At 55.1% G+C, this 22,296-nt stretch overlaps 3 protein-coding genes across 3 annotated transcripts; 1 reads left to right on the top strand and 2 right to left on the bottom strand.

Annotated features, from left to right (window-relative positions):
* Positions 1–209: 209 nt before the first annotated feature.
* Positions 210–12,185, bottom strand: CCDC30 (coiled-coil domain containing 30). The gene is made up of 15 exons (XM_015820364.1): positions 12,168–12,185; positions 11,041–11,193; positions 8,607–8,727; positions 7,723–7,913; positions 6,304–6,441; positions 3,990–4,163; positions 3,152–3,361; positions 2,791–2,942; positions 2,533–2,701; positions 2,259–2,380; positions 2,019–2,160; positions 1,707–1,843; positions 1,486–1,600; positions 1,089–1,156; positions 210–399 (listed from the first exon to the last, which is right to left on the bottom strand). The coding sequence occupies exons 1-15, from the start codon at positions 12,183–12,185 to the stop codon at positions 210–212; spliced, it is 2,100 nt and encodes a 699-aa protein (XP_015675850.1).
* A 1,550-nt stretch (positions 12,186–13,735) lies between these two features.
* PPCS (phosphopantothenoylcysteine synthetase) lies at positions 13,736–15,773 on the bottom strand. Its single transcript, XM_015820363.1, has 3 exons — positions 15,290–15,773; positions 14,896–14,999; positions 13,736–14,545 (listed from the first exon to the last, which is right to left on the bottom strand). Exons 1-3 carry the CDS (start codon positions 15,771–15,773, stop codon positions 14,228–14,230), a joined length of 906 nt encoding a protein of 301 aa, XP_015675849.1. The 3' UTR covers positions 13,736–14,227.
* A 307-nt stretch (positions 15,774–16,080) lies between these two features.
* On the top strand, positions 16,081–20,786 carry ZMYND12 (zinc finger MYND-type containing 12). Its single transcript, XM_029284921.1, has 9 exons — positions 16,081–16,196; positions 16,775–16,916; positions 17,216–17,387; positions 17,811–17,980; positions 18,711–18,836; positions 19,073–19,193; positions 19,400–19,545; positions 20,291–20,423; positions 20,579–20,786. Exons 1-8 carry the CDS (start codon positions 16,081–16,083, stop codon positions 20,408–20,410), a joined length of 1,113 nt encoding a protein of 370 aa, XP_029140754.1. The 3' UTR covers positions 20,411–20,423; positions 20,579–20,786.
* The last annotated feature ends 1,510 nt before the right edge of the window (positions 20,787–22,296 follow it).

Here is a 22,296-nt window from a genome sequence, read left to right as displayed (position 1 = left end):
TCCCTCTTTTCTTCCCTCCCCAAAAAACACTCCGGGACACAAATTACGCTCAGAGCTCCAGAGTTGTAGAAACAAATAATTATTGTTCCAAAAATACATTTGACATTTTCCACGTTTTTTCCGCTCCGTGGTTTTTAAAAAAGCCCCCCCCCTCCCCCCCCGGCCTCCACCGACAGGCAGGAGGGGCCTTTGGGCTCTCCCACCCGACCTCAGCAGGCGGGCTGGCCGGGCTCGTCCTGGCGGAGGTCGGCCGGGTTTCTGGGGACGCCCAGGCAGCCCACCCGGGAGCTCCGGAAGGCCAGAGGGGAGAGCAGGGCCTTCTGCCCGGGCTCGGCCGGCTGCCCGCCCTTGATGGCTTGGCGAAGGCTGCTGGCGTCCGAAAGCCTGGTGACCGAGAAGCTGAAAGGGAAAGGACGGGCCTCAGCCCTCTGGCCGGAGAGTCGGAGGTCCTCTCAAGCTTTAGTGAGGGTAGAAGCAGCCATAAAACGAGGCTGGGAAGGTAGACTTGCAAGGTAGACTGCTCCCCAAGAGAGAGGCTCCACTTCGCTTACTGGGTCCCCTTGGACAGTCGTGGTCCAGGTGGCCCCCGTTCAAGCTGCTCCAATATGCTCCCCGCAAGCCATCCAGACCCCACCCCAACTGAAAGAGGATTTCAGGAGCACCTCGTGCCCCTCACCCTGCTCACCAGGCACACCTCAAAGGAACCCCGGGGGCCCCCATGGCCTCGAAGCCGGCAGGAGGGACCCCGGCAGAGACCCTCTCCTTCCCCAGATCCATTTCTCCGGCCCCTCCCCGCACAGCGGCCTCCCCTTCCGCCCACCGTCCCAATGATTCGCTCTCCCGGGGTGTCGGATTTGAGGGCCCTGCTTTTATTCCTCTGGTTCCTGCCTTGCGTGGCCCGAAGAAGGCAGAAGCGTGGAAGGGGGAGAACCTCCGGGGGGGGGCAGCGGAGGCTCCGGGGAGGCCATGGTGAGACAGACGCCACCCTGGCTGCTGCGGGGAAGGGAGCGCCCGGTGTCGGTGTCCCCGCGATGGTCTGATCCCGGCTGGGCCTGCCGCCTCACTGACACACCTGCCTGGCGCCGTACCTGAAGCCGGGGAAGGGCAAGAGCTTCCTCTGCAGCGGACACTCAGGGAAGCCGAGGCTCTTCAGCTCCTGCGGAAAGAAGGGTGCGGGGTTTAACAAACACCCACAGCCACACCCGGAAGACGGTCAGCAAGCCCTGCCGAGGGGGCCTGGTCTAGCCTGGAGACATTCGGACTCTTCCCATCCCCTTGAAATCTCTTGCGCTGGGATTTCTTTGTGGTCTCCCAACCCAGGAGCAGCCAAGTCTGGACCGACTTAGCCTCAGAGAGGGGTAACCACAGGGGCTGCCAACCTGTCCCCTGCGCAGGTGAGCGGCCCCACTGAGGCCCCTGCTGGGCCGTCCAGCCTCGACCGAGGAGACGGGGAGGGGGGGGCAGGCGGGGGCTGGGCCGGCTCACCTCCAGGCTGTGCACATGGATGGTGCGCAGGGCCCGCTCCAGGATCCCAACCTGCAGGCTCAGCTGGAGGGTCCGGTCCTGCAGCTGCTTGTTCTCCCCCTCCAAAAGCTGGACTCTGGGAAAGAGAGAGAGAGAGAGAGAAAGGGGGCTTGGGGTGGGGCTCCCCCCAAAAAACTCCCTCCCTACCCCCTTTCCTTTCCCGTGCGCTTGGCCCCTCCCACCTGTTCTGAAGGGCGCAGAGGGCCTGTCCGTCGCTCTGCTTGGCCTCCTCCAGGCTGTGGAGCTGCTCCAGGGTCTTCCGCTTCTCCCTGAACAGGCCCTCGTTCTCGCTGGTCACCCGCCGGATCAGCAGCTGGTCCTGGGTGCAAAAGCCGGCATCCCCGTTCGCCTGCGCTCCCCTCCCGCCTGGCTCCAGAGGAGGCCGCCCTGCAGAGAGGGACCCCTGGGGGGTCGAGGCGGGGGTGGCAGCTCCCGCAGGTGAGGCTTAAGGCAGCCTAGCTCGGATTGCCCGGCTCGGCCCAGGGCTGCTCTACCTTTTCGGCCTGGCTCTTGGAGAGGCGGACCTCGTTCTCCAGGTTCCGGATGCGAGTGTCGCGCAGCTTCACCTCGCCGAGCAGCGTCTCCTTCGCCTGCCGCAGCCGGGCTTTGTGCCGAAGGCGGCGCTCGCTCTGTTTCCTGGGGAGGCCAAGCGGTGGGGCTCTGGATCCTAGGGGCCCCGGCCCTGGCGGTGGAGCCAGGCGGCCGCCCAACGGGGCCAGCGGAGGGAGGCTCACCTGAGGGAGACGTCCACCTGCTTCAGGATCTGCCTCTGCTCGTCACACAGCGCCTCCTTCTCCTGCCGCAGGGCCGAGAGCTGCTCCGAGAGGCGCTGGCTGCGACTCTGACAGCGCAGGTGCTGGAGGGGGAGATTGGGGGTGGGGGGCTCAGTCGGGCTTCCCGGGAGGGGGGGTGAGTGAAGGGAGGAAGGGAAAGAGAAAAGGGAGAGGAAGGAAGGAAATAGAGGGGATGGGGAGGGAGGGAGGGATGGGGAGAGGGAGGGCCGCTGACCTCCTTGGCGAGGGCCCTCCTCTCCTCCTCCAGGGCCCGCAGGTGCCCCTCCTGCTGCTGGGCCTGGGCCTCCCGGTCAGCCAAGGCCTGGAGCAGCCCGGCCTCCTTCTCCCGCCAGAGCCTCAGCCGCTGCTGTTGCTGCTCCTCCTGCTTCTGCTCCAGCGCCTTCCTGCGAGAGGGAAAGTCAGCCCACCTGGAGCCCCCAGACCCATAAGGGCCCAAGGGGGTGAGCCCCTCCCCTCCGCACCAGACCCCTACCGCCTCTTCTGCTCCTCTTGCAGGGACCGCCGGGCATCGGCCTCCTTCGCTCTGGCCTCCCTCGCCTCCTCCTCCAGCTGCCTCCTCCCCAGGGCAGCCTGGCCCTCCTGCAGCTGCCGGGCCTCCTGCAGCCTCTGCTCCAGATCCTGCGCCTGGGAAGGACCAGAAGCACAGGGATGGCTTAACTGAAGGGCACGGGGCCCCCAGTCCCGGACGGGGAAGGCGGAGGCCTCTCACCCCAGGGTAAGAAGCAATCCGCCCTCCCATCGCCGCCCTCCCCGGGGAGGAGAGGGGGACCCAGCGGGCCCCGGCAGAGGGGGAGAGTCCAGCTGCAGCCCCTGACTGGCCTGGGAAAACTGACCCGTTTCTCGGCCTGGGCCGCTCGCTGGCCCTCCTGGCTCAGCTGCTCCCGCAGGCGGCTCTGCTGCTTCGCGGCCTGGGACTGCTGCAGCAGCTCCATCTCCAGCTCCTTCACCGTCTGCTGGCACAGCTCCCCCTGCGAGGCCAGAGCCCCACAGGCCTTGGAGCTCTCCGACAGCCTCGCCTGGGCTTGCCTCAGCTCGGCCTGGACCTGGAGGGAAACGGGGGGGGGGGGCTGTTGGGTGGAGGAGGAGCATCCGCCTCCCCTATTCCCCCCCCCCAGGGGGGGCAGCCGGATAGTGGCACAATCATTGCCAGGCTGGGAAATGGGCTGAAGTCAAACCCAGGCTGCAGAACTGCCTCAGAGCCACTAGAGGGCGGCAAACCCTAACTCTCCTCCGCCCTCTTGTGGCGAAGGAGAGCACGGCATCCTCTACAGCAGCAGGATCTGCCAGGATCACCATCAGCTACCAGTTGGAAGGGGGCTCCCGGGCTGCCCAGGCCCAAATCTGGTGGGAGGGAGGGTAAACGGGCTGCCTGCCCCCCCCCCGTAGCCTATCAGGTGGTCCCCTTTCTTGCTAGCACCGTGTTTTTCCCAACCGTGGGGAGACTTTGAACCTGGGTGAGGTTTCCCGTCTCTCCCACTGCAGACGGTCAAGGCCGTGTCCCCCTCCTCAATTCCCAGCATCTTCGGAGAGCTGGGACCTCAGTTAGGCCTCACGCCAAATGTTTAAGCTTCGTACAAGTCCCCGTCAGCTGCCTTCCAATTCCCCAGCCGCAACTGACAGGGACATGCAACGAAACCCCCTCCCCCTGACCCGCCAGGCGTCCCCCCCCACCTTGATGTTTTCCTGCTGCAGTTGCAGGTTTTGTAGCCTCAGCTCCAAGCTCCTCTCCTGTTCCAGCCTCAGCTGCTTCTTGACAGAGCCCCCGGAGATCGGCGCCTGCCGGGGGTCCCCGCACAGCCCCGGTGGCTCTTCCTGCGGCTGCAGGGCTCCTTTGTGGGGGGGTCCCTGCGTGCAGAGGGGAGGGGGTAAAGAAAGCACGGCCTTGCCGGCCCCTTCCCCACGGGTGGCCCTGATCTGTACCTGCTCCGTGTCCCCCCCGGCTCTTCCCAGGGCTGCCCGGGGTGGGCAGGGCTGAGCCGCAGCGCTGTGTCTCTCTCGGTGGGCGCTCAGCTGATGCTGCACCGCCCGGATCTCCTTCAGGAAGGCTCCCTCCTCTTCCCGCGTGGTCTGGACCGGCTCCCCCACCTCTCCCATCCTGCTGGCTTCTGACAAAGGAAGGCTGTGGGTCAAAAGACTGGGGGGGGGGGGGAAGAGAGGCAGAGATAGGGGGCATCAGGTAAGGGAAGGGGGTCCTAGGTGCTCCTTCCTCCCTCCTTGCAATAGGGCTGGCTGCTAAATAACAAGGATGACACCTAGACACATGCGGGGGTCTTGGGACCGGGTTATCTGAAGGACCCTCCCCACTTACGCCTACCTGACCCACCCTACAGAGGTCCATCTGGTGGGACCCAGGAGAAGGGCCTTCTCGGTGGTGGCCCCCTCCCTGTGGGACATCATCCCCACGGAGATTAAACCGGCCCCCATTCTGACACTCTTTCGCCAGGCCCCGAAGACCTGGGGACCCCCAGAGTGGGTGGGAGCCCATCCAGTGGCTTCTTTGATTGATGGCCGGCTGTCCCCCGGGGGACGCTGGTGCCTGGAATCCTGGGGCCTGTAGTCCCCGCTGCAGCAACAAACATGGGGGCAGGTTTTAAAATCCCACCTTCATCTTTGTGGCAGGAGAGACTACGCAGAGGGAGAAAAGGGGGAAGGGGTTACACCCGCCCCCCCCAGGGGAGCCCGTGCCTGGATCCTGGTTCCGTGAGGACGGAGGAAGAGGGGTGCCTGCAGCAGCTCCGCTGTTTGGGGCGAGTGGCCCCTCCTGGCCCCACCAGGCCAGACGCGACATCAGTGGGTGACATCAGAATGGGGCAGGGTCCCCCTCCCCCCCTCCCCCAGCTCAGGCTTCAGGAATTCACAAGAAAGAGAGGGCAGGGGGCTCGGTTCCCCCTCCCCCCTCTCAGAAACCCCCCAGCCCTGCTCTCCCTGACCCCCAGCAGCTTTGGAGAGCCCAAAAGACCCTTTCAGCTGCTAAGTTGGTTTCTGGGCATGTTTTTCCCTTCTCCCTCCGATTCCCCTCTTCCTCGCCTGCCGTGTCTGCCAGACTGAGCTCTCCTCTGATATCTGGCATCTGGGAGTCTTTTCAGGTAGGGAAAGGGTGGAAAACGGTGATAAAAAATTCTATTTTTACTGCCTGGGCTAAACAGGGGAGGGACTCGGTGTATCCGTCAAGACCCCAAGGCAGAGGCGGTCCAACCTGGGCCACTTTTGAGACTTGTGGACTTCAATTCCCAGAATTCCCCAGCCAGCCTGTCCTAAGACCAGCGTTTATTTGTCAATACTCTGTATTTCCCCTCTGAAAGAAGTGACTTCCTTTTGATTTAGCTCTGGGAGTCTTCAGTACGAACATATATCAATTTCTTTCTTAGAAGGGTTCTAAGGTTCCAATCTAAACACATCCAGCTGTCCAGGGTCCGAATTACCACGCTGGCTCTCCGTCTCCTCCCTGGCTCGGCATCTGATCTCCACAAACCTGCCCCCTCGCTGGAAATTCGGGGCAGGAAAGTCTGCTTGCCAAAAGCCTCTCCTCTTCTTCCTCCTCCTCTTCCTCCTCCTCCTCCTCCTCCTCCCTTTCCCTCAGGATGTGCCGGTTCAGGCGCTCGCATTCCTGGGAGAGCTCCGACACCTGCGGGTTTTATTTTTTACTCATTGGTGTATTAAATGTATTTATTAAATACACCGACTTCATACATTGATAACAGCTTAATTTATTAAATTAATAATTTTGAACAAATGTATTTCATTTAGATTTAGATTTAAGAAAACATGGAGTGTGCGGGGTTGAATTATGTCGCCCGTGCTTGTGCTGCTTTTTTCAGATGCAAAGACAGGCAGTGTAGTTCAGTCCCACACTCTCTTATGTTTGCTTAAACCTAAATTTAATCAATGAAATAAATACGTGATCAAAGTTCGGATGCTCGGCCCTGACTCACAGTTACCTCCTCCCCCCCCCCCCCGAGCTGTCTGGCAGGGCCCCGGGGCCCACCTTGGCTTCCAGCAGCCCGTTCTTCTGCAGCAGCTTCTGGTGGGCCAGGCGCAGAAAGTCCCTCTCTTCTGCGGCGCCCTGGAAGCCCTGCAGCTCGCCGTGGAGACGAAGCAGCTCTGACCTGTAGAGGTGCAGCTCCTGGTTCCACCGGGAGAGATCAAGCCAGAACCGGGAGGAATTTATCCGAACACGGCAGGAGTTGCACCGTATGGACTTGGTGTGTCAGTAAAGGAGGGTCTTTGTAGCTCAGGGTTGAAATGAGAGGGTCCCTGTTGCGGCTTTCTTGCAGACGTTTCACGACCCAGCTAGGGAACATGGGCTGGAAGGGACCAACCCCCACTTCCTTCCAGCACTGGTGGTGTTCCCTAGCTGGGTCGTGAAACGTCTGCAAGAAAGCCACCCAGCTCAGAGAGCGCCCGGGACCCCTCAAGGAACGTCAACCAATCCAGGGCTCCCCCCCTCCCAAGGGCCGCTGGGAGGATCCAAACGGGAGGCGCCCACTGGGAATAGTCAGGGCCGCCTGGGAGAATCTGGAGGGGGGTCTGACCTACGTGCTTCAAGCAGCCTCCAAGGTGGCTGGCTGCCTCTCGGCCGGTTCCTGAGCCCCCCAGACAGGCCTGCCTCTCTGCCTCCGGGAAGCAAAGCCCCTCCAGCAGCAGCAGTCTATCTGTCGGGAGTTTCTGCTCGCTGGCCTTCCGCCACTCCGAGGCAGCTAGAGGGAATCCAAAGGTCACTTGGGGAGGCTGAGGTCAGTCTGGGCTCTCTCAGCCCTGGCAGCGGGAAGAGGTGCGGATCCAACCTCCCATGTTCCCCTGCCAGCCGTGCCGCCCTGCTTACTGACGGAATCGGGATCCGGGGCCGAGACGGGGTTCCCGGCGAGGGACGGTTTCGCCGACGGTTCGACGGGCTGCTGGGCCCTCTCTGCCTCCTGGTCCCCCTTTCCTTGCCAGATCTCGGCTCCTGGACAGAGAGACATTTTTTAAAAAATACAGGTCGTCCTTGACTTATGACCTTGTGTTTCTGTTGCTAAGTGAGACAGTTGTGAAGTGAGCTTGAAAAAGGAATCCGGCCAAAGACCTACCGACCGAGTCACGCAGCTTCCCCGGCTCTCCCTCTGACACGTCCGGATCCTTGTTCAACGCCGGGATCTCACCCTGGGCGCTGCGAAGTCTGTCTGGGGCTCCACCCGGACCTCGCTCAGCCTCTTCCCGGCCGAGGTTTCCTCCTTCCGGCTCTTCCGAGGGAGACTTCTGGGAGTTGAAGTCCACAAGTCATCAAAGGGCCAAGTCTGAAGACCCCTGAACTAGCGGAATAAAGCAGGCAGCGGGGGAAACCCTCTCTCTGCCCTGGGGGAGGGGTCTGCCTTTAAAGCTTTCCCTCCTCTGTGCGCCCCCCTCCCCGACAGAAAAGACCCCGTACTTGCAGGGCAGCCGCGCAGGGTCTGCCCAGGCAGAGGGGGGCTCCCAGCTCCTCTTCCAGCCCCGCCATCCTCTCCAGCAAAGTGCTTCTCTCCACCAGCAAGTAGGCCACCTGCTCGCTGGGGCTGCTGTGGACAATGCCAGTCAAGCCCTCCAGGGCCAGCAGCTCAGCCACCTCCTTATGCTGAGACTCTGGGGGGAAACACAAGGCGGAGCCCTCTCTTGGCACATGGGGGGGGCTGTGTGGCGCCCATAGGCGCCTCCTCTGTTGCCCCCCAAGAGTGGAGAGACACCCCAGTGTCCAGCACCGGGTCTAAGATACAGACTTCTTCTCTGGACCTTATCACACAGTAGCACTGATGATGTTACCTAGTCGGGTAATGAAAACCAGCAAGCTCAGATATTGCTGTTCTCCTCTCCTTCCTTCCTTCCTTCCTCCCTCCCTCCCTCCCTCCCTCTTGCTTTCCTTCCTCCCTCCCTTCCATCCTTCCCTCTCTAGCTCTCTCAGCTTCCTTCCTTCCTTTCCTTCCTCCCTCCTTCCGTCCTTCCTCCCTCCCTCCCTCCCTCCCTCCCTCCCTCCCTCCTCCTGTTGGACATGAGTGGGGTGTCCTTCACCGAGGACATCACAACCCAAACTCCACCTTGTGGGCTTGCACCACAATATGATCTGCAAGAACGGGAAGGGCGAGAGGTTGTGTTTGATTGGGTTTTGTTAGGGGTTTTATATTTTAGAGCAGGCTTTTATGTAATATTTACTGTGATTTTTATTATTGCCTGTTCACCGCCCTGAGTCCTGTAGGGAGATAGGGTGGTATATAAATTTAAATAATAAATAAATAAATAAACAGCCCAAAGGAGGCACAGAAAGCGCTCAAGGGCGGGTACCGAGTTCCAGTTGCAGCTGGGCAAACTTCGCCCTCAGCTCTTCGTTCTCCCGCTCGTATTCCGCCGCCAGAGCATCCCGGGCCTCCGTCAAGGCCCTGACGTGGTCGACGTAATTCTGCACCTGAAAAGGAGGAGGAGGAGGAGGGCAGGATCGGATTTCCAAACTCCAGAGAGGGAGGCCATTTGGCCAGCTGAGGAAAAGGCTCTTCTTTCACCACCCTTGCAACCATTTCTCAACCTTGGCAGCTGGAAGATGGGGGGACTTTGACTCCCAGAATTCCCCAGCCGGCAACCTTGAAAAAAAAAGTTTCCAGATTTGGACGGTCACCAGGGGGCACTCTGGCTCTGTCCAACATCCTCTGCCAAAAATAATAATAATAATAATAATAAAAAATCCCTTCACACCCCTTTAGTTCCTCCTAGGGATCAGAAATCTGCATAACCAGAAATTCGAGCCCCTCTCCCTCCCTCCGATGCCGCCAGGGGTCAGTGGTTGGAGGGGGGGCGCTCCCTACACATGGACAAGACCCCGAGTTGGAATCTGGTTTATTTATTTCCAAAAGGAGTGGCGACATATTTCAAAGAGAGGAATTTAAGAGAGCTCCTGTTCCAGAAGAGAAAGCTTTAGAGAGCCCAGACAGACATTTACCCGGAATGGTCTAGGCGGGTCTCCTGCTTGAGCAGGGGGTTGGACTAGATGACCTCCAAGGTCCCTCCCAAATCTGTGATTCTGTTAAGGGCTGCAGGCTAATTCAGAGCATATGTTCTTGAACAATTACCTCGGAGGGTGGGATTTTTTTGTTAGATCTCTAATGTTCACTAACATCACCTCCCAGAATTCCTCTCCCTGTAAATCTTGTAAATCAGGGGTCTTCAAACTTGGCCCTTTGATGACTTGTGGACTTCAACTCCCAGAATTCCTCAGCCAGGCACGCGTGCCTGGCTGAGGAATTCTGGGAGTTGAAGTCCACAAGTCATCAAAGGGCCAAGTTTGAAGACCCCCGTTGTAAATCTTCAAGAAAAGGTTCTCAAGAACCACCTGAAAACCACTGACCCCATCGCTGGCTGAAGAATTCGGGGAGTTGAGGTCCACATGCTTAAAGTTGCCGAGGTCGGAGACCCCTGCTTCAGACCCTCTCACGTCTCCTAAGCCTGGATAGGGCTTTGAGGCTGCCCCGATTCACGGCCTTAAGTCGCAAAAGAGGCTTCTTTGCCAATTTCATCGTCCGGACGACAACCCCTCAGGCCAACGGGCCAAAGCAGAGTGACCCAACTCACCTTGTGACCTTCACAGCCCCAAACACAAACATTGGCAACCAACCAAGAGACACACCCAATCTAGCATTTTTACCCTACGGACGTCTTGGAGCAGCCAGTGGCGCAGGACCCCCACCCACCCACCCCTACATGCCATTTTGATCCTTCTCCCCTTTTGATGACCCAAAGTCCGAGAACAAACGAACTATACCCAGATATCGTCCCGGGTTCAAAGCGAGACGGGAGACGGCTGACGTGGGCTGCCCTTCCGTCTCAGCAGGAGGAAAAAAGGAGCTTTTGCAAACCGGAGGGTGGGCAGGGGTGGGCCGCCCATCCAGGGGGCGAAGGGCTGGTTCTCCCCCCCGTCAAGATGACGACAGCCGGGAAAGGAAGCGAATCGTCGGCCGAGCAAGGGAAGCGATCCTTGGCGTGGCCTGCAAGAAGCCTGGAGCTGCTATTGTCTTCAGTGGCCGCTTTGAAGGGTCCGGAGAGGGAAGAAACCCACCCACAGCTCTTCCTATCCCCCCAGATCAGACGGGCGTGAATGGGCAGGAAGTGCCGCTCTGCGGAGGTCACCATCTTCAAGGCATTTTGCAACGGAAGGTGCCCTGCGGGCGAGCACATCCCCAAGACGCTGGAATACCAGGAAGACCTGAAGCCCCAAAGAATGGGTGCTCTCGGGTCCAAGAAAAGCAGGAAACGGGACAAAAAGACACCGCCAGGTTGGCGTCCCAGGCTCAAAGGAGAGCAGGAGGCCGGTCCGAGGGGCCGAACTGGGGCATCGGCTGCTCCCAGTTGGTGTGACGCACGGCTGACACAAATTGCCGGCTTCCCCAAGAGTCAACCCGTGGAACGGAAGTTGTCTCCAGAATTTGTGGGTGCTCCACGGCTGGAGGTCTTCAAGAAGGTCTCCTGCTCAAACAGTTGGGGTTGGACTAGATGACCTCCAAGGTCCCTTCCAACTCTGTTATTCTGTTATAATGACATGCCCGTTCCTAAGAAGCCCACTTTGGCCTGATTCAGAAGCCAGCCACTAACGAACCGCACACCTTTTAGGAGGGAAATTGGACATTTTCCCAAGTTTCCACCCGTCCCTGGAAACTGGTCTGCTCCCTCCCAGGCTCGAGGCAGCCTAATCGTCCCAGAGGGGTCCCTCTGGGTGCAAATGGGGTCCCACCTCCCTCATCTCCTTCTCCAGCTGCTGACGGAGAGACGGCTCAGAGGCGAAGCGCAGCTCCTCCTGGCCGGGCAGGAAACAGGGCCACGGGTGGGCTAGCTGGGTCTCCGAGGGGGTGCCGGCAGCGTCTCCTCCTCCTTCGGCCTCCCCCAGCTGCGGGAAGAGAGAAAAGCATCAGAAGTCCAAGTCAGCTCCCCTTCTGCAAGGAGGCCAGCGTGGCTGAACAGCTGGGCAACAAGCCTTGGCACTGTTATGGCCAGGGCAAACCAAGGTTTGAACCAACCCCAGTTTGGCACTCTGGAAGCTATGTCTTCTCAGCTCCCTGTCCAGGATTTGCTTTTCCTCTGTCTGGTCACTCTTGCAAATGCCCTTTTTTGGTGTTGATTTTGGGCTGGATCCTCGGCTCAGTTTGGATTTGGGGGTTTAAAGTCCTGTTGGCCACCCCGGGGCTGCCTTGGCCAGACGGGCAGCGACCGAAATCGAATCTCAGGGAGTTCTACGCAAATAGGTCCCCATCGTCCCCAGCCAGCAAAGGCTGGGGAGGATGGGAGTTGGAATCCAATGCATTGAGAAGTCCATCCACCTACCTATTCACGCATATATTTAATACACACACAGACACAAATATGTCTATAGATGCACACATACAGACCAACCTATGGAGAGATTTTTTTATTTATTTAGCCACCCTTTTTGCAGTGGTATCAGCGGCATATAAATTGAATACATTTTGCATGCCTTCCAAATGTTTGCTTTTTAATTTAGCTATTCCCAGCTTTTGTGTGTGTTTATATGTATGTATGCATGTGTGTGTGTGTGTAAACACACACATTTATGCATGTTCCTTCTATTATTATTTTTTTAAATTGCTCTCCTTGCCCAGAGTCGTCTTTGCAATGTGGGAGTCCATATAACTGGAATAAAATCAATCAATCAATCAATCTTTATAGCCATATTTAGAAAAAGGAAAAAAAAACCGGTGGCGAGTCCGTTCTTCAACCACAGCACCTTTGAGCGGAGCCTCCCCGGGCAGGAGCAGTCTACCCTCCCCAGCTCCCTCCGCCACCAGCCTGATTGCATCCCGGCCTTGTCCGCCGCCGCCCTGCCTGGCCCCCACGCTGACTCACCAGCCGGCCTCCCTCCATGAGGCCCCGGCTGCACCACCCGGGCCGGGCGGGAGCGCAGCCGGCAGACTAGGCCGCGAAACCATGGCAACGCGCGGCCTAGGCGTGCGGAGACGCCGCCGGCAGCCCTAGCAACTGGCCACGCCCCCTTAAAGAAGCCGCTTCCCATTTCTTTCCCAGTTAGCCAATCGCGCTTTCAATCAGAACAGAGTTGGAAGGGACCTCGGAGGTCTTCTAGTCCAACCCCTTGCTCTATTTCAGATAGGTGGCTGGGCTCAGTCAAAGAATCATGTTTTCCTTAGCATGATCTAAGCCAAAGACACACAAGGCAAGCTAGAACAAAGCATACAATTTCTTCAGTCCAGTGTCCGAATATTTTTTTTATTATTCTGAACCTGTGTAGTGTCTTCCCTTTTCGTACAATTCCTCAAGTATCAGATTCCTTTTTCCGGTGAATTTTAAAACACGATCCAAGAAACGTGACAGTTATTCAGCTTGCAAACACAGGGCAACCGATTTTACCGCTGGGTCCGTGTAACAAATAAAAGAGTTAACGTGGCTTAATTAGCCTGGGACGTGTCATGAAAGCATCGCCAGCAAGCCATTTTAAGCAAGGCAGAGCTGAGCAGGTTGTGTGAACGCAGTACTATTATTATTATTATTATTTTAATTTCTATACCGCCCTTCTCCCGCAGGACTCAGGGCGGTGCACAGCATATTAAAAACAGATACAATAACAATATACAAAAATAAAACCCTTCTAAAACCAAATTAAAAACCAAATATTAGAGGCTGTGTTCCAATTAAAATTATACTTAAAATCGTCCCTAAATAAAATCCTCCTTANTCGTTCCAGAGGGTGGGGGCACCCACAGAGAAGGCCCTCCCCCTGGGGGTCGCCAGCCGACACTGTTTGGCCGACGGCACCCTGAGGAGACCCACTCTGTGGGAGCGTACCGGTCTATGGGAGGAAATCTGAGGCAGAAGGCGGTCTCGGAGGTAACCAGGTCCGATGCCATGGAGCGTTTTAAAGGTGGTAACTAACAGGAAGTCCTCAGCTTACGACCACAAGTGGTATCAGAACTTCCATCACTAAGCAATGTAATTATTAAGTGAGTAGCGCCTGATTTTATGACCCTTTTGCAATGGTCATTAAGGAAATCAGCCTCCTCCATTGATTTTGCTTGTCAAAAGCTCACTGGGAAAGTCGCAAACGGTGATCACGTGACCTTGGGATGCTACAACCGTCATAAATATATGCCAGTTGCCAAGTGCCTGAATATTACCAGTAACCGTGGAGACGCTGCAACAGTTTGTAAGTGCAAGGACCAGTTGTAAATCACTTTTTTTCCAGCATTATCATAACTTTGAACAGTCATTAAACAAATGGTCATAAGTGGAGGACTACTTGTATAAAATTCACATTTCCTAAGGCATCAAGGTGATGGAAGATTTTAGCCATTCGAGTTTTTTCTTGCAGCAGAACAGAAAAACATAAAACTTCAAAAAAGGTCAGATGGACACATTTTGGAAGAAAAAGACAACATTGGAACATTTCTGGCCCACAAAACTCCAATTGATCTATTATTTGACCAGTTTAATAATTTTAGGATGCCCAAAGTCAGCAAGTCACATACTGGCCTAGAGACTCTCATTATTTTGTGCAAACTGGCATAATTCAAGACGGAATAATAAGATTCAGAAATTGACTAGAACGCTTTTTAAATTTTCCTGAGTGATTTTTACCAAGGCAGCAGGGAAAAAATAATAATCAGAGAGGTTTTTGTCTGCCTGGTCACCAAAACGCCAACCCCAGTGATTGTACCAATCACACACCAGAACGAGTCACAGCTTGGAATGTTCCTGTTCTTTAAACCTTCCCACCAACAAGCAGCAAACGGGTCTGAAGATGTGCAATCAGATTTCGCCTCCTTGACCCCAGTTAAAGAGGTCTCTGTTAACAGCTAATAGAAGCTTTCCAGTTTCTCCAGCTTCACCACCACCAGCTCCTAGCGGTTCTTAAATTTATAATTGAGAAAGAATTGACTTTTATCCACTGGCAATTATTTTTCCACAAAGGCTCTGTGTTGGGATACCAGGTGGCTGACAATCTTTTCCTCAATCTCTACACCTCGGGCAATTTCCTCCTCCAAAAGGGACAACGGGGTCTCTGAATCCTTAGTGACCACGATCACCGAGGTTCTTCGCGAATCCAGGGCGTTGGCGATGACCACCTGGTGATTGTATTTTGCCAGGGCCTGCCTGGCTTTCTCAACCAGGATCGACGGATCCGTTTCCAACTTGAAGGAAATCACGAATGCCTCAGGGGCCCATTCTTTAACCAGCGGGGACAGCATTTTGGGTACCATCTTCATGGTTATCTGCAACAAGGGAAGCAGAGAGAACTTAGCAAAAGGCAGAAATTTCCTGGCACTGAGGACAATTAACCAGTGGAACAACCTGCGTCTAGAGGTCGTGGGTGCTCCATCACTGGGAGCTTTCAAGAAGAGACTGGAGAACCATCTGTCTGGAATGATCTAGGGTCTCCTGCTTGAGCAGGGGTTGGACTAGAAAACCTCCAAGGCAGGTCCTTTCCAACTGTTATTCTGGTGTCACCTGCTTTGGCCCCTCTTTCTAGCTCTCTCAGCCTCCCCCTTTCTCCTCCCAAAATTCTTCCCCTTCTCTGATCTGTCATCCTTATGAAAGGGCATCCCACACGATCTCCTCTTACCTGGAGGGGCCCGTCAGAGGATTGGATTTTATGTTCAGGCATCTCTGAAGGGGGGATGTAGAAATCTGACACAGCCGCTGCTAAGTAGAACATGGCGTTGGAACCTGACGGGGCAGAGAGAGTGAAAGAGAGAGAGAGTGAGTGAGAATCTGCATCTATTGCACTTACTGCCATAGCATGCTTGCACCCAGCGTTTGCATGCATTGCATGGGCTGTACTTGCAACTAGTGCAAGAGCAAATGTTTGCAGACGTTGTGTTACATTGCACCGGCGAGTTTGGGCACGCCTGGCTCGTACTCCCTTTTTTCCCGCCCTGCCTTTGCACGGGTTGCACGGAGAGGCCCTTGGCCCGTCTCCTCCCTCCCTCCCTCCCGGGCACCCAGCGGGCCCTCACCGAGCGGGGCGAGGGCGCGGGCGGCGGCGCGCAGCAGGGCCAGGTACTCGGCCAGCCCGGCGAACTCCAGCGCCAGGAAGGCTCCGTCGTCCCGGGCCCGGCCGTAGGCGCGCAGGGCGGGCAGCAAGGCCGGGAGAGCCCCGTCGCGCACGCGCACCGCCCCGTCCTCCTCGTGCACGCGCAGCAGGTCCAGCAGGGCCGGGCCCGGAGGCGGCAGGGCGCGCGCCCAGGGAAAAGCCGAGCGCGCCCGGTGCAGGAAGCAGACCCCGTAGCCGGCGGCCGCCAGACGCTCCGCCGAGGCCGCCCCGCGCCGCCCGCTGCTGAAGTTCTCCAGGAAGCGGACCGCGCGGGCCTCCAGCGGCACCTGCGTCCCGCCGGACGTCACCAGCGCCACGCGGCGCCCGCGCGCCCGCTGCGCCTCCGCCCAGGCCCGCACGCGACCCTCCGCCTCGGCCGCCGCCGCCCGTTCCGAGGAGGCCGCCATCGCCCCGGCAGTCGCCATTGCTGCAGCCCCGCCTGCGCACAACGCCCGTCCCCCGCGGCTTAATCAGAGCGGCTTTCCGGGAACCATAACCGGAAGAGGCGGGCCTTTCCGGCCAAGTACTTCTTGGCATCTGCCGCTGGCTATTGCGCCTGCGCGCCACACCCGCCCCAGCCAGAGCGCTCTTCCGGGGACCATAACCGGACGTGGCTTAGTAAGATGGGTGTTTTCAGAGCATGATGGCCGCCGGCGGAAGCCCCGCCTCCCTTAGCAACGGCGCCCTTAGCAACGGCGGCGGGAGAAGATGGCCATGCAGACGGAGTGGCTGGTGCCGCTGGCGCAGCCCCGGCAGAAGAAGCAGCGCTGCGAGCTCTGCCTCGGCCCCGCCACGGTCCGCTGCGCCGCCTGCCTGGTCACCTACTACTGGTGAGTGGCCGGCAGGCGGGGCTCCGTCCGGTGAAGCGCCCGGGGGGAGACTGGACAGCTGTCAATCTTCATCCCTGTCAGGAGCTCCTTCAGATTGTAGGCATTCAGTTGCAAAATGAGCCAATGAAACGGGTATAAAACCGGCCAGAAGAACGCACAGACGTAAAACATACGCATATAAAATAAATAAAAATAAATAGATATAAAACGTCATAAAAATGTGACAGGTGTAAAAACGTGCAAAATAGATTGTATATAATAATAATGCGTGCGCAGGGCAAGATGGAACAAAAGCACAGGTAGTCCTCAGCTTATGCCCAAAATTTCCATTGCTGAGCGAGACGGTGGCTGAGTGAATTTTGACCCAGTTTATGACGTCTCTCAACCGGGTTGTTAAGCAAACAGCTTTTTTCGGAACTTGGAACTTGTGTGAGTCGAGCGCTAGCTATTTGCGTTTGCATGTGCATTTTCGTTTTCTTACCTCATAATACGGGTAGTCGTTAAGCAAGGCGAATGTTATGGCATGAAGTTACAGTCACGCCTGATTTTATTTATTGACTTTCTCCTCCTCTGGCCAGCGATGTGGATCACCAGAACGCCGACTGGATCAGCATCCACGCCAAGATCTGCCGGCTGCTCATCCCGCTGCGGGCGGCTCCCCCCTTCTACACCTCGGAGAAAGAAAGGAAACTCGGAGAGGAGCAGAAGCGGAACCGAGAGGTAGGCTGGGGGATCCAGGGTACCAAACGCAGGCAGTCCTCGACTTACGACCACAATCCAGCTTCAAAGTATGAATCAGTGGCCAAGCGTCCAAATCCTGGTCACAGGACCACGGGGGGGGGGGCTGAAAGTCGTAAGTATGAAAATTGGTCCCAAGTCCCTTTTTTCAGGGCCACTGTGAAACGGTCACTAAATAAACGGCTGTAAGTCAGGGACTATCTGCACCACACCCAGTCCTCAGAATCGACTGGAAGGAAAAAAAAATCAGCCCACCCCTCAATTATTTCTCCCCCACCCAGATCTTCCTGGCTGAAGTGACCTTTGAGACGGCCCAGAATTTCCTGCTGGAAGGCCACCACGAAGACGCCATCCCGGCCGCTCTCCACTCCCTGAAGTTCAGTATCAGCATCTACGGGCCGGACTCGGCGGAGTTGGTCCCTGCCTACCTGGCCTTAGCCGAGACCAGCTTGGGTGAGCCGCAGGGGGGGGCTTCCGAAGGGGGAGAGGGGCTCGGAGGGGCAGCCCTCCACTCCCTCACTTTATGACTGGAACTTCCGGTTGTGGTCTTGAATGCTTTTAAAATTTTAACGGCAATACGTGCTTTAAATTGTGAGCCGCCCAGAGTCATTTGCTGAGAATCAAACAAACAAGTGCATTGATATATAAGTAATTTATTTCTTCCCCTGGAAAGATGGACTGGAGCTCCATTTAATAAGATTGCAAATCCCAGGAATATCTTCACCGTTCTTTTCTGAACTGAGTGATGAATGTCGCTCCCAAAGTAGTTTGGATTTGAGGTTTGTGCGTTCAGACATTCTGTCTCCGCACAAGCCAAGTTTCCTCGCTGGTTTCCTGTTACTTGCGTAACGTGGCTGCGTCTTGTCGGTTTTCCAGGCCTGGGGCACCTCTCACAAGGCGAAGAGTATCTCTCCCAAGCCCAGTGGATTGTCCTCAAGAGCCCCCACTGCAGCTACAACATTCAGTCCAAGCTGCATCGCAACCTCGGGCTTCTGTACGCCGCCAGGGGGAACTTCGACGACTCTTTGTACCACCTGGCCAACGACGTAAGGCTCAGCAATCGTTGTGGGTCTGTCTCTCTTTCTTGAGAGGGGTGCTTCAGAAGCAGCAGCTGCTCCAGGAGGGAGGGAGGGTCACAGCCCAAGGAAGGGGGACCTGAAAGGCAGACTCGTTTCCTGGTTTATTAAAACCAGATTCAGAGGGACAGAAATCCTTCGTGGTTATGAAAATCCTTCCATGCTTCCCAGGGCCGGGCTGAGTCCCGAATCAACCTCAAAGTGGGTTTGCGTAACATGGGGAGGTTATTGAGAACTTCCTGCCTTCCCAACGTGATTGGAAGCAGATGGGAACTTCGGTTCAAGCCCAGGGACTGCATGCAGTCTGAAAGCACCATCCGGAACAGACCAGGGAATATCAGTAGGAGAGAATACTGGTAGCTCAGGGTGAAAACGTGGGTTCCTTGGTGCTCTCGGAGCTTGGAGGTTTCCCTACAGACCTTTCATGATCCAACTAGGTAACATCATCAGTGCTAGAAGGGAGTGGGTTTGCAGAAGAGAAGGAGAAGGACTGTGGGGTCCTTGGTGCTCTCTCATCTTGGTGGTTTCCTTGCAGACGTTTCATTACCAAACAAGGTAACATCATCACTGAGAATGTTACCTAGTTTGGTAAAGAAACATCTGCAAGAAAACCACCAAGAGAGCACCATGAATCCCATCGCCCTTCTTCTTTTTTCTTCTCCCTGCCCTCCTCCCCCTCCTCAAATATACCTCACCACAGGTATATTTTGCGTGTTGCGCTTTTGGGACGACGAGCAACGTGGCCATCTCCGGAGGCTATTTCCACATGGCCAACGTTTTCTCCCGCCAGAATAAGATGGACATTGTGGATTCCTTGTATGCTGAGGTCAGTGGACACCGCCCCCCCGCCACCCCCACCCGGCTGCGAGTTTAGATGCAAGTGAGAATGAGTTAAAAAAAAAAAACAATTTAGGGTTTATGCCACCCTAAAATATATGGGGGGGGCTGCCACCCCGCCCCCTTGAGTAAATCAAAATAACCCTCCTGATGATGATGATGATGATGATGATGATGATGATGATGATGATGATGATTGGAGGGTCCGGGTTTTTCCCTCCGCAGGTGGTCAATCTCTGGCACGATCACTTCAGCCACTTTGTTGGAATCCAGTACCAAAAACTCATCACTCCCACTGAGGTGGACCTGCTCTCTGTAGAAGACGGGAGAGAGGAAGACGTACTGGGTAAGGAGGCCCCCCTCCTGATCTCCGGGACCATCTCTGGGAGGTCAGTGGTTTTAGCAGTTTTTAGAAGGAATATACCTGGGACTCAAATTTTTAAAATAATCACGGATATATATATATATATATATATACATACAACATTCCATCCTTTGCCACCATTGGGACCCCCTCTCCTCCTCCTCCTCCTCTTCCTCTTCCTCTTCCAGATGAGAAGCAGCGGGCCGAAGCAACGGAGATGCTGAACTCCATCTTGCATTTCCGAGAACAGTCTCTCAGGCCACAGCCAGAGAAGGAAGCCAAACTTCTGCACGCGTTGGCCATGTTTCATTTCTTGGTCCACGATTTGGCAAAGGTAATTGAAATTAAAAAAAAAAAGAAGAAGAAGAATTTTGTAGAGCTTGAAGGACAAGAGGGAGAGAGGCTGGAAGACAAAGGTGCCAAAAGAGCCCAGGCCAAAAAAATAACAGAATGTTGGAAGGGACCTTGGAGGTCTTCCAGTCCAATTAACCTCCTGCTCAAAGCAGGAAACCCTCTACCCTTCCAGGCAAATGGCTGCCCAATCTCTTCCTGAAAGCCTCCAGTGATGGAGCACCCACAACCTCTGGAGGCAAACCGTTCCACCGGTTAATTGTCCTCCCTGTCAGGAAGTTTCTCCTTAGTTCCAGGTTGCTTCTCTCCTTGGTTGGTTTCCATCTGTTGCTTTGTGCCCTGCCTTTCAGGTGCTCCGGAGAATAGGTGGACCCCCTCTTCTTTGCGGTAACCCCCTAGATATTGGAAGACCGCTATTCTGTCACTCTTAGTCCTTCTTTTCTCCAGACTGGTCATACCCAAGAACACGAGGAAAAAGTCAGGGAGCATATCTGAACTTTTGCTGAGGTCTGCAGTTGGGGCACCTTATTTTAAAAGAGCCAAGCCAGGTTCCGCCCGTCTTGTGAAGAACGAAGCCTTATCTTCCTCCCGGGCACCAGAAACAGGCCTGGCACAAAATCCAGCTGTGGATTTTTGTTTTGTTTTTCTCTCTTTCTGCAAAGGGCTTAACTTTGTTTACCTTGTTTTGTTTTGTTCCCCCCCCCCCTTCCCGGTGTGCCTCGTTCCAGGCGGACGAATTTGTGATGAGGTTTCTACAAACCGCCAAGGCTCTGCCCACCCGCGACCCAGGCGAGTCGCTTTACCACTTGGTGAAACTGATCAAATCCAGAGAAGAGCAAAAGAAATAGCTTCTCGCAGCAGGTAAGGACCGGCCCCACACCGGAGCCGCTCGTAGTCCGGTTTTCACAAAACGAGTCTTTCTTTTATCTTTGTGGGACGATGAAAGCCCCCTAAAAGACAACTATTTGCTATCATCCTAGTAGCAGGACTTAAAATTTATTTTGGTTTGTGACCAGGGTGACAGCTTCCAGGGAGCAGTCAAAGGCACGGAGCCATCTGTGAGGCTGTTTCACACTGTGTGGGGAAGGGGTGTACACAGGCAGCATCCAGAGACCCCGTTTAATGGACTGTTCGGCCGCAGGGGATGTCTGCTACTTCTAATCATTCATTAAATCCATGCTCTGATTGTCCATGTCATTTCAAACTGACCCAAATGAAAATTGTTCCCCCCCCCCGGCGTTTCTCAGATGGTTTGATGCAGCTGGCGCGTGTGCAGGATTTCTGGCCCTGTTGATCACGAAAAACACGCTCCCTCGAGGGTCTCTGTGTCTTTCTCCATCTCTGGGGGGCGCTAAGCCCCCAGCAGAGAAGTTTGAAAGGATGTCCCCCTCTCAAGAACCAGGCTAAGGTCCTTCAGTGGGCAGTTCTCCCCTAACCACCCTCCTGCTGATTAAAAAGAAGTTTAGAAAACCAGCAACCTCTAAAAGACTTGGAGAAAAGTCACCACCAGGAGATCCCTCCTTACCCAAGTCTTGTAGACATTGCTGGTTTTCTAAATTTCCTTTTAAGCAGCGGGAAAATCTCTCCCCCTGCTCCATTTGTGGTGTTTTTGAGGACTTCGTCTCTCCCCAAACATCCTGAACGATTGTCAAATCGCGGCAATCACTTCCCAGAATTCCCACCTGGAGCTGCTGCTGCTGCCGCCTCGGGAATTCTGGGAGCTGAAGTTTGCCTCTGCCAGGCACCCAGGCTCAAGCAGTTTTTACAAGGCGCGCACTGAGAATATTTTGCAAAATATCACAGCAGCAGCAAGATTGACAGGCCGCTTCGGCGATTCTCCCTGCCCCCAAGCTAAGCAACATCGCAGGACACACAATTTTATTTTATTTATTTATTTGATCCATACAAAATTGTCATTTCTGGCTTTCCTTCCCATTGGCACTCCAGAAAGGAGCCCCTCCCCCCTCGACATCACACAGTAACACAGCAAAACACAAAAGTTAACGTTTAAGAAAAAAAAATACCCTAAAAATGTAATTCTTTTATTCAAGTGCGGTCGTGTGTATGCCTTCGGTTTACAAACAGACAAATAAATAAAATATACATATATTATTAAATAGGTGCGTTTAATGGTTTTGCTTCAGGAATCTTCTTTCTTTTTGCAAACCTGTCGAGAACTAGCAAACACAAAACACGAAAGGCCGTTTTTAAACCAGGTTGGCTGACTAGACTAAAGTAAAAACCTAACATTATCAGTGCAACAGGTTCTGCTACAGTGCAGGTGAGATACTCTATATATAAAAAAATAAGTTTATCGTAGACAAATACAGCTCTGAACGACGGCTAGAGAAACTAGAACTATTCAAGAATACAGTCTTTGCAGGAAATACAGTATTGGAAACAGTGCTATAACTTAGCGCACTGCCCACATGAAACAGGAACCAAAAATAAAAAATATACATACATAATAATAATATAAATATTTTCCAGTCTAGGAAAGCTAGGAAAAGGGGTGCAGCTATTCTCGTTTTGGGGGGGGGGTTAGAACGGGGTGTTGAGTGAGTCCAGTTGCCGAAGACCAGGAATTGCTCAAAGACACAATAGAACTGTGTCCCTCTGAGCTCTTTTGCAGGGTGGGTGCAAGGAGGTTAATGGGGAGCTGGAAACAGATTTGGGTGTGTGTTTGTGTGTATCTCATTGTTGCCCCAGTGTATGACTTCTGGAATCGTTGACT

This window comes from Protobothrops mucrosquamatus, unplaced genomic scaffold (genome assembly GCF_001527695.2).
Source record: "Protobothrops mucrosquamatus isolate PMUCROS unplaced genomic scaffold, P.Mucros_1.0 scaffold1123, whole genome shotgun sequence".
Taxonomy (NCBI): Eukaryota; Metazoa; Chordata; class Lepidosauria; order Squamata; family Viperidae; genus Protobothrops; species Protobothrops mucrosquamatus.
The sequence above is the reverse complement of the archived record's forward strand: the minus strand, read 5'-3'. Positions and strand labels throughout refer to the sequence as shown.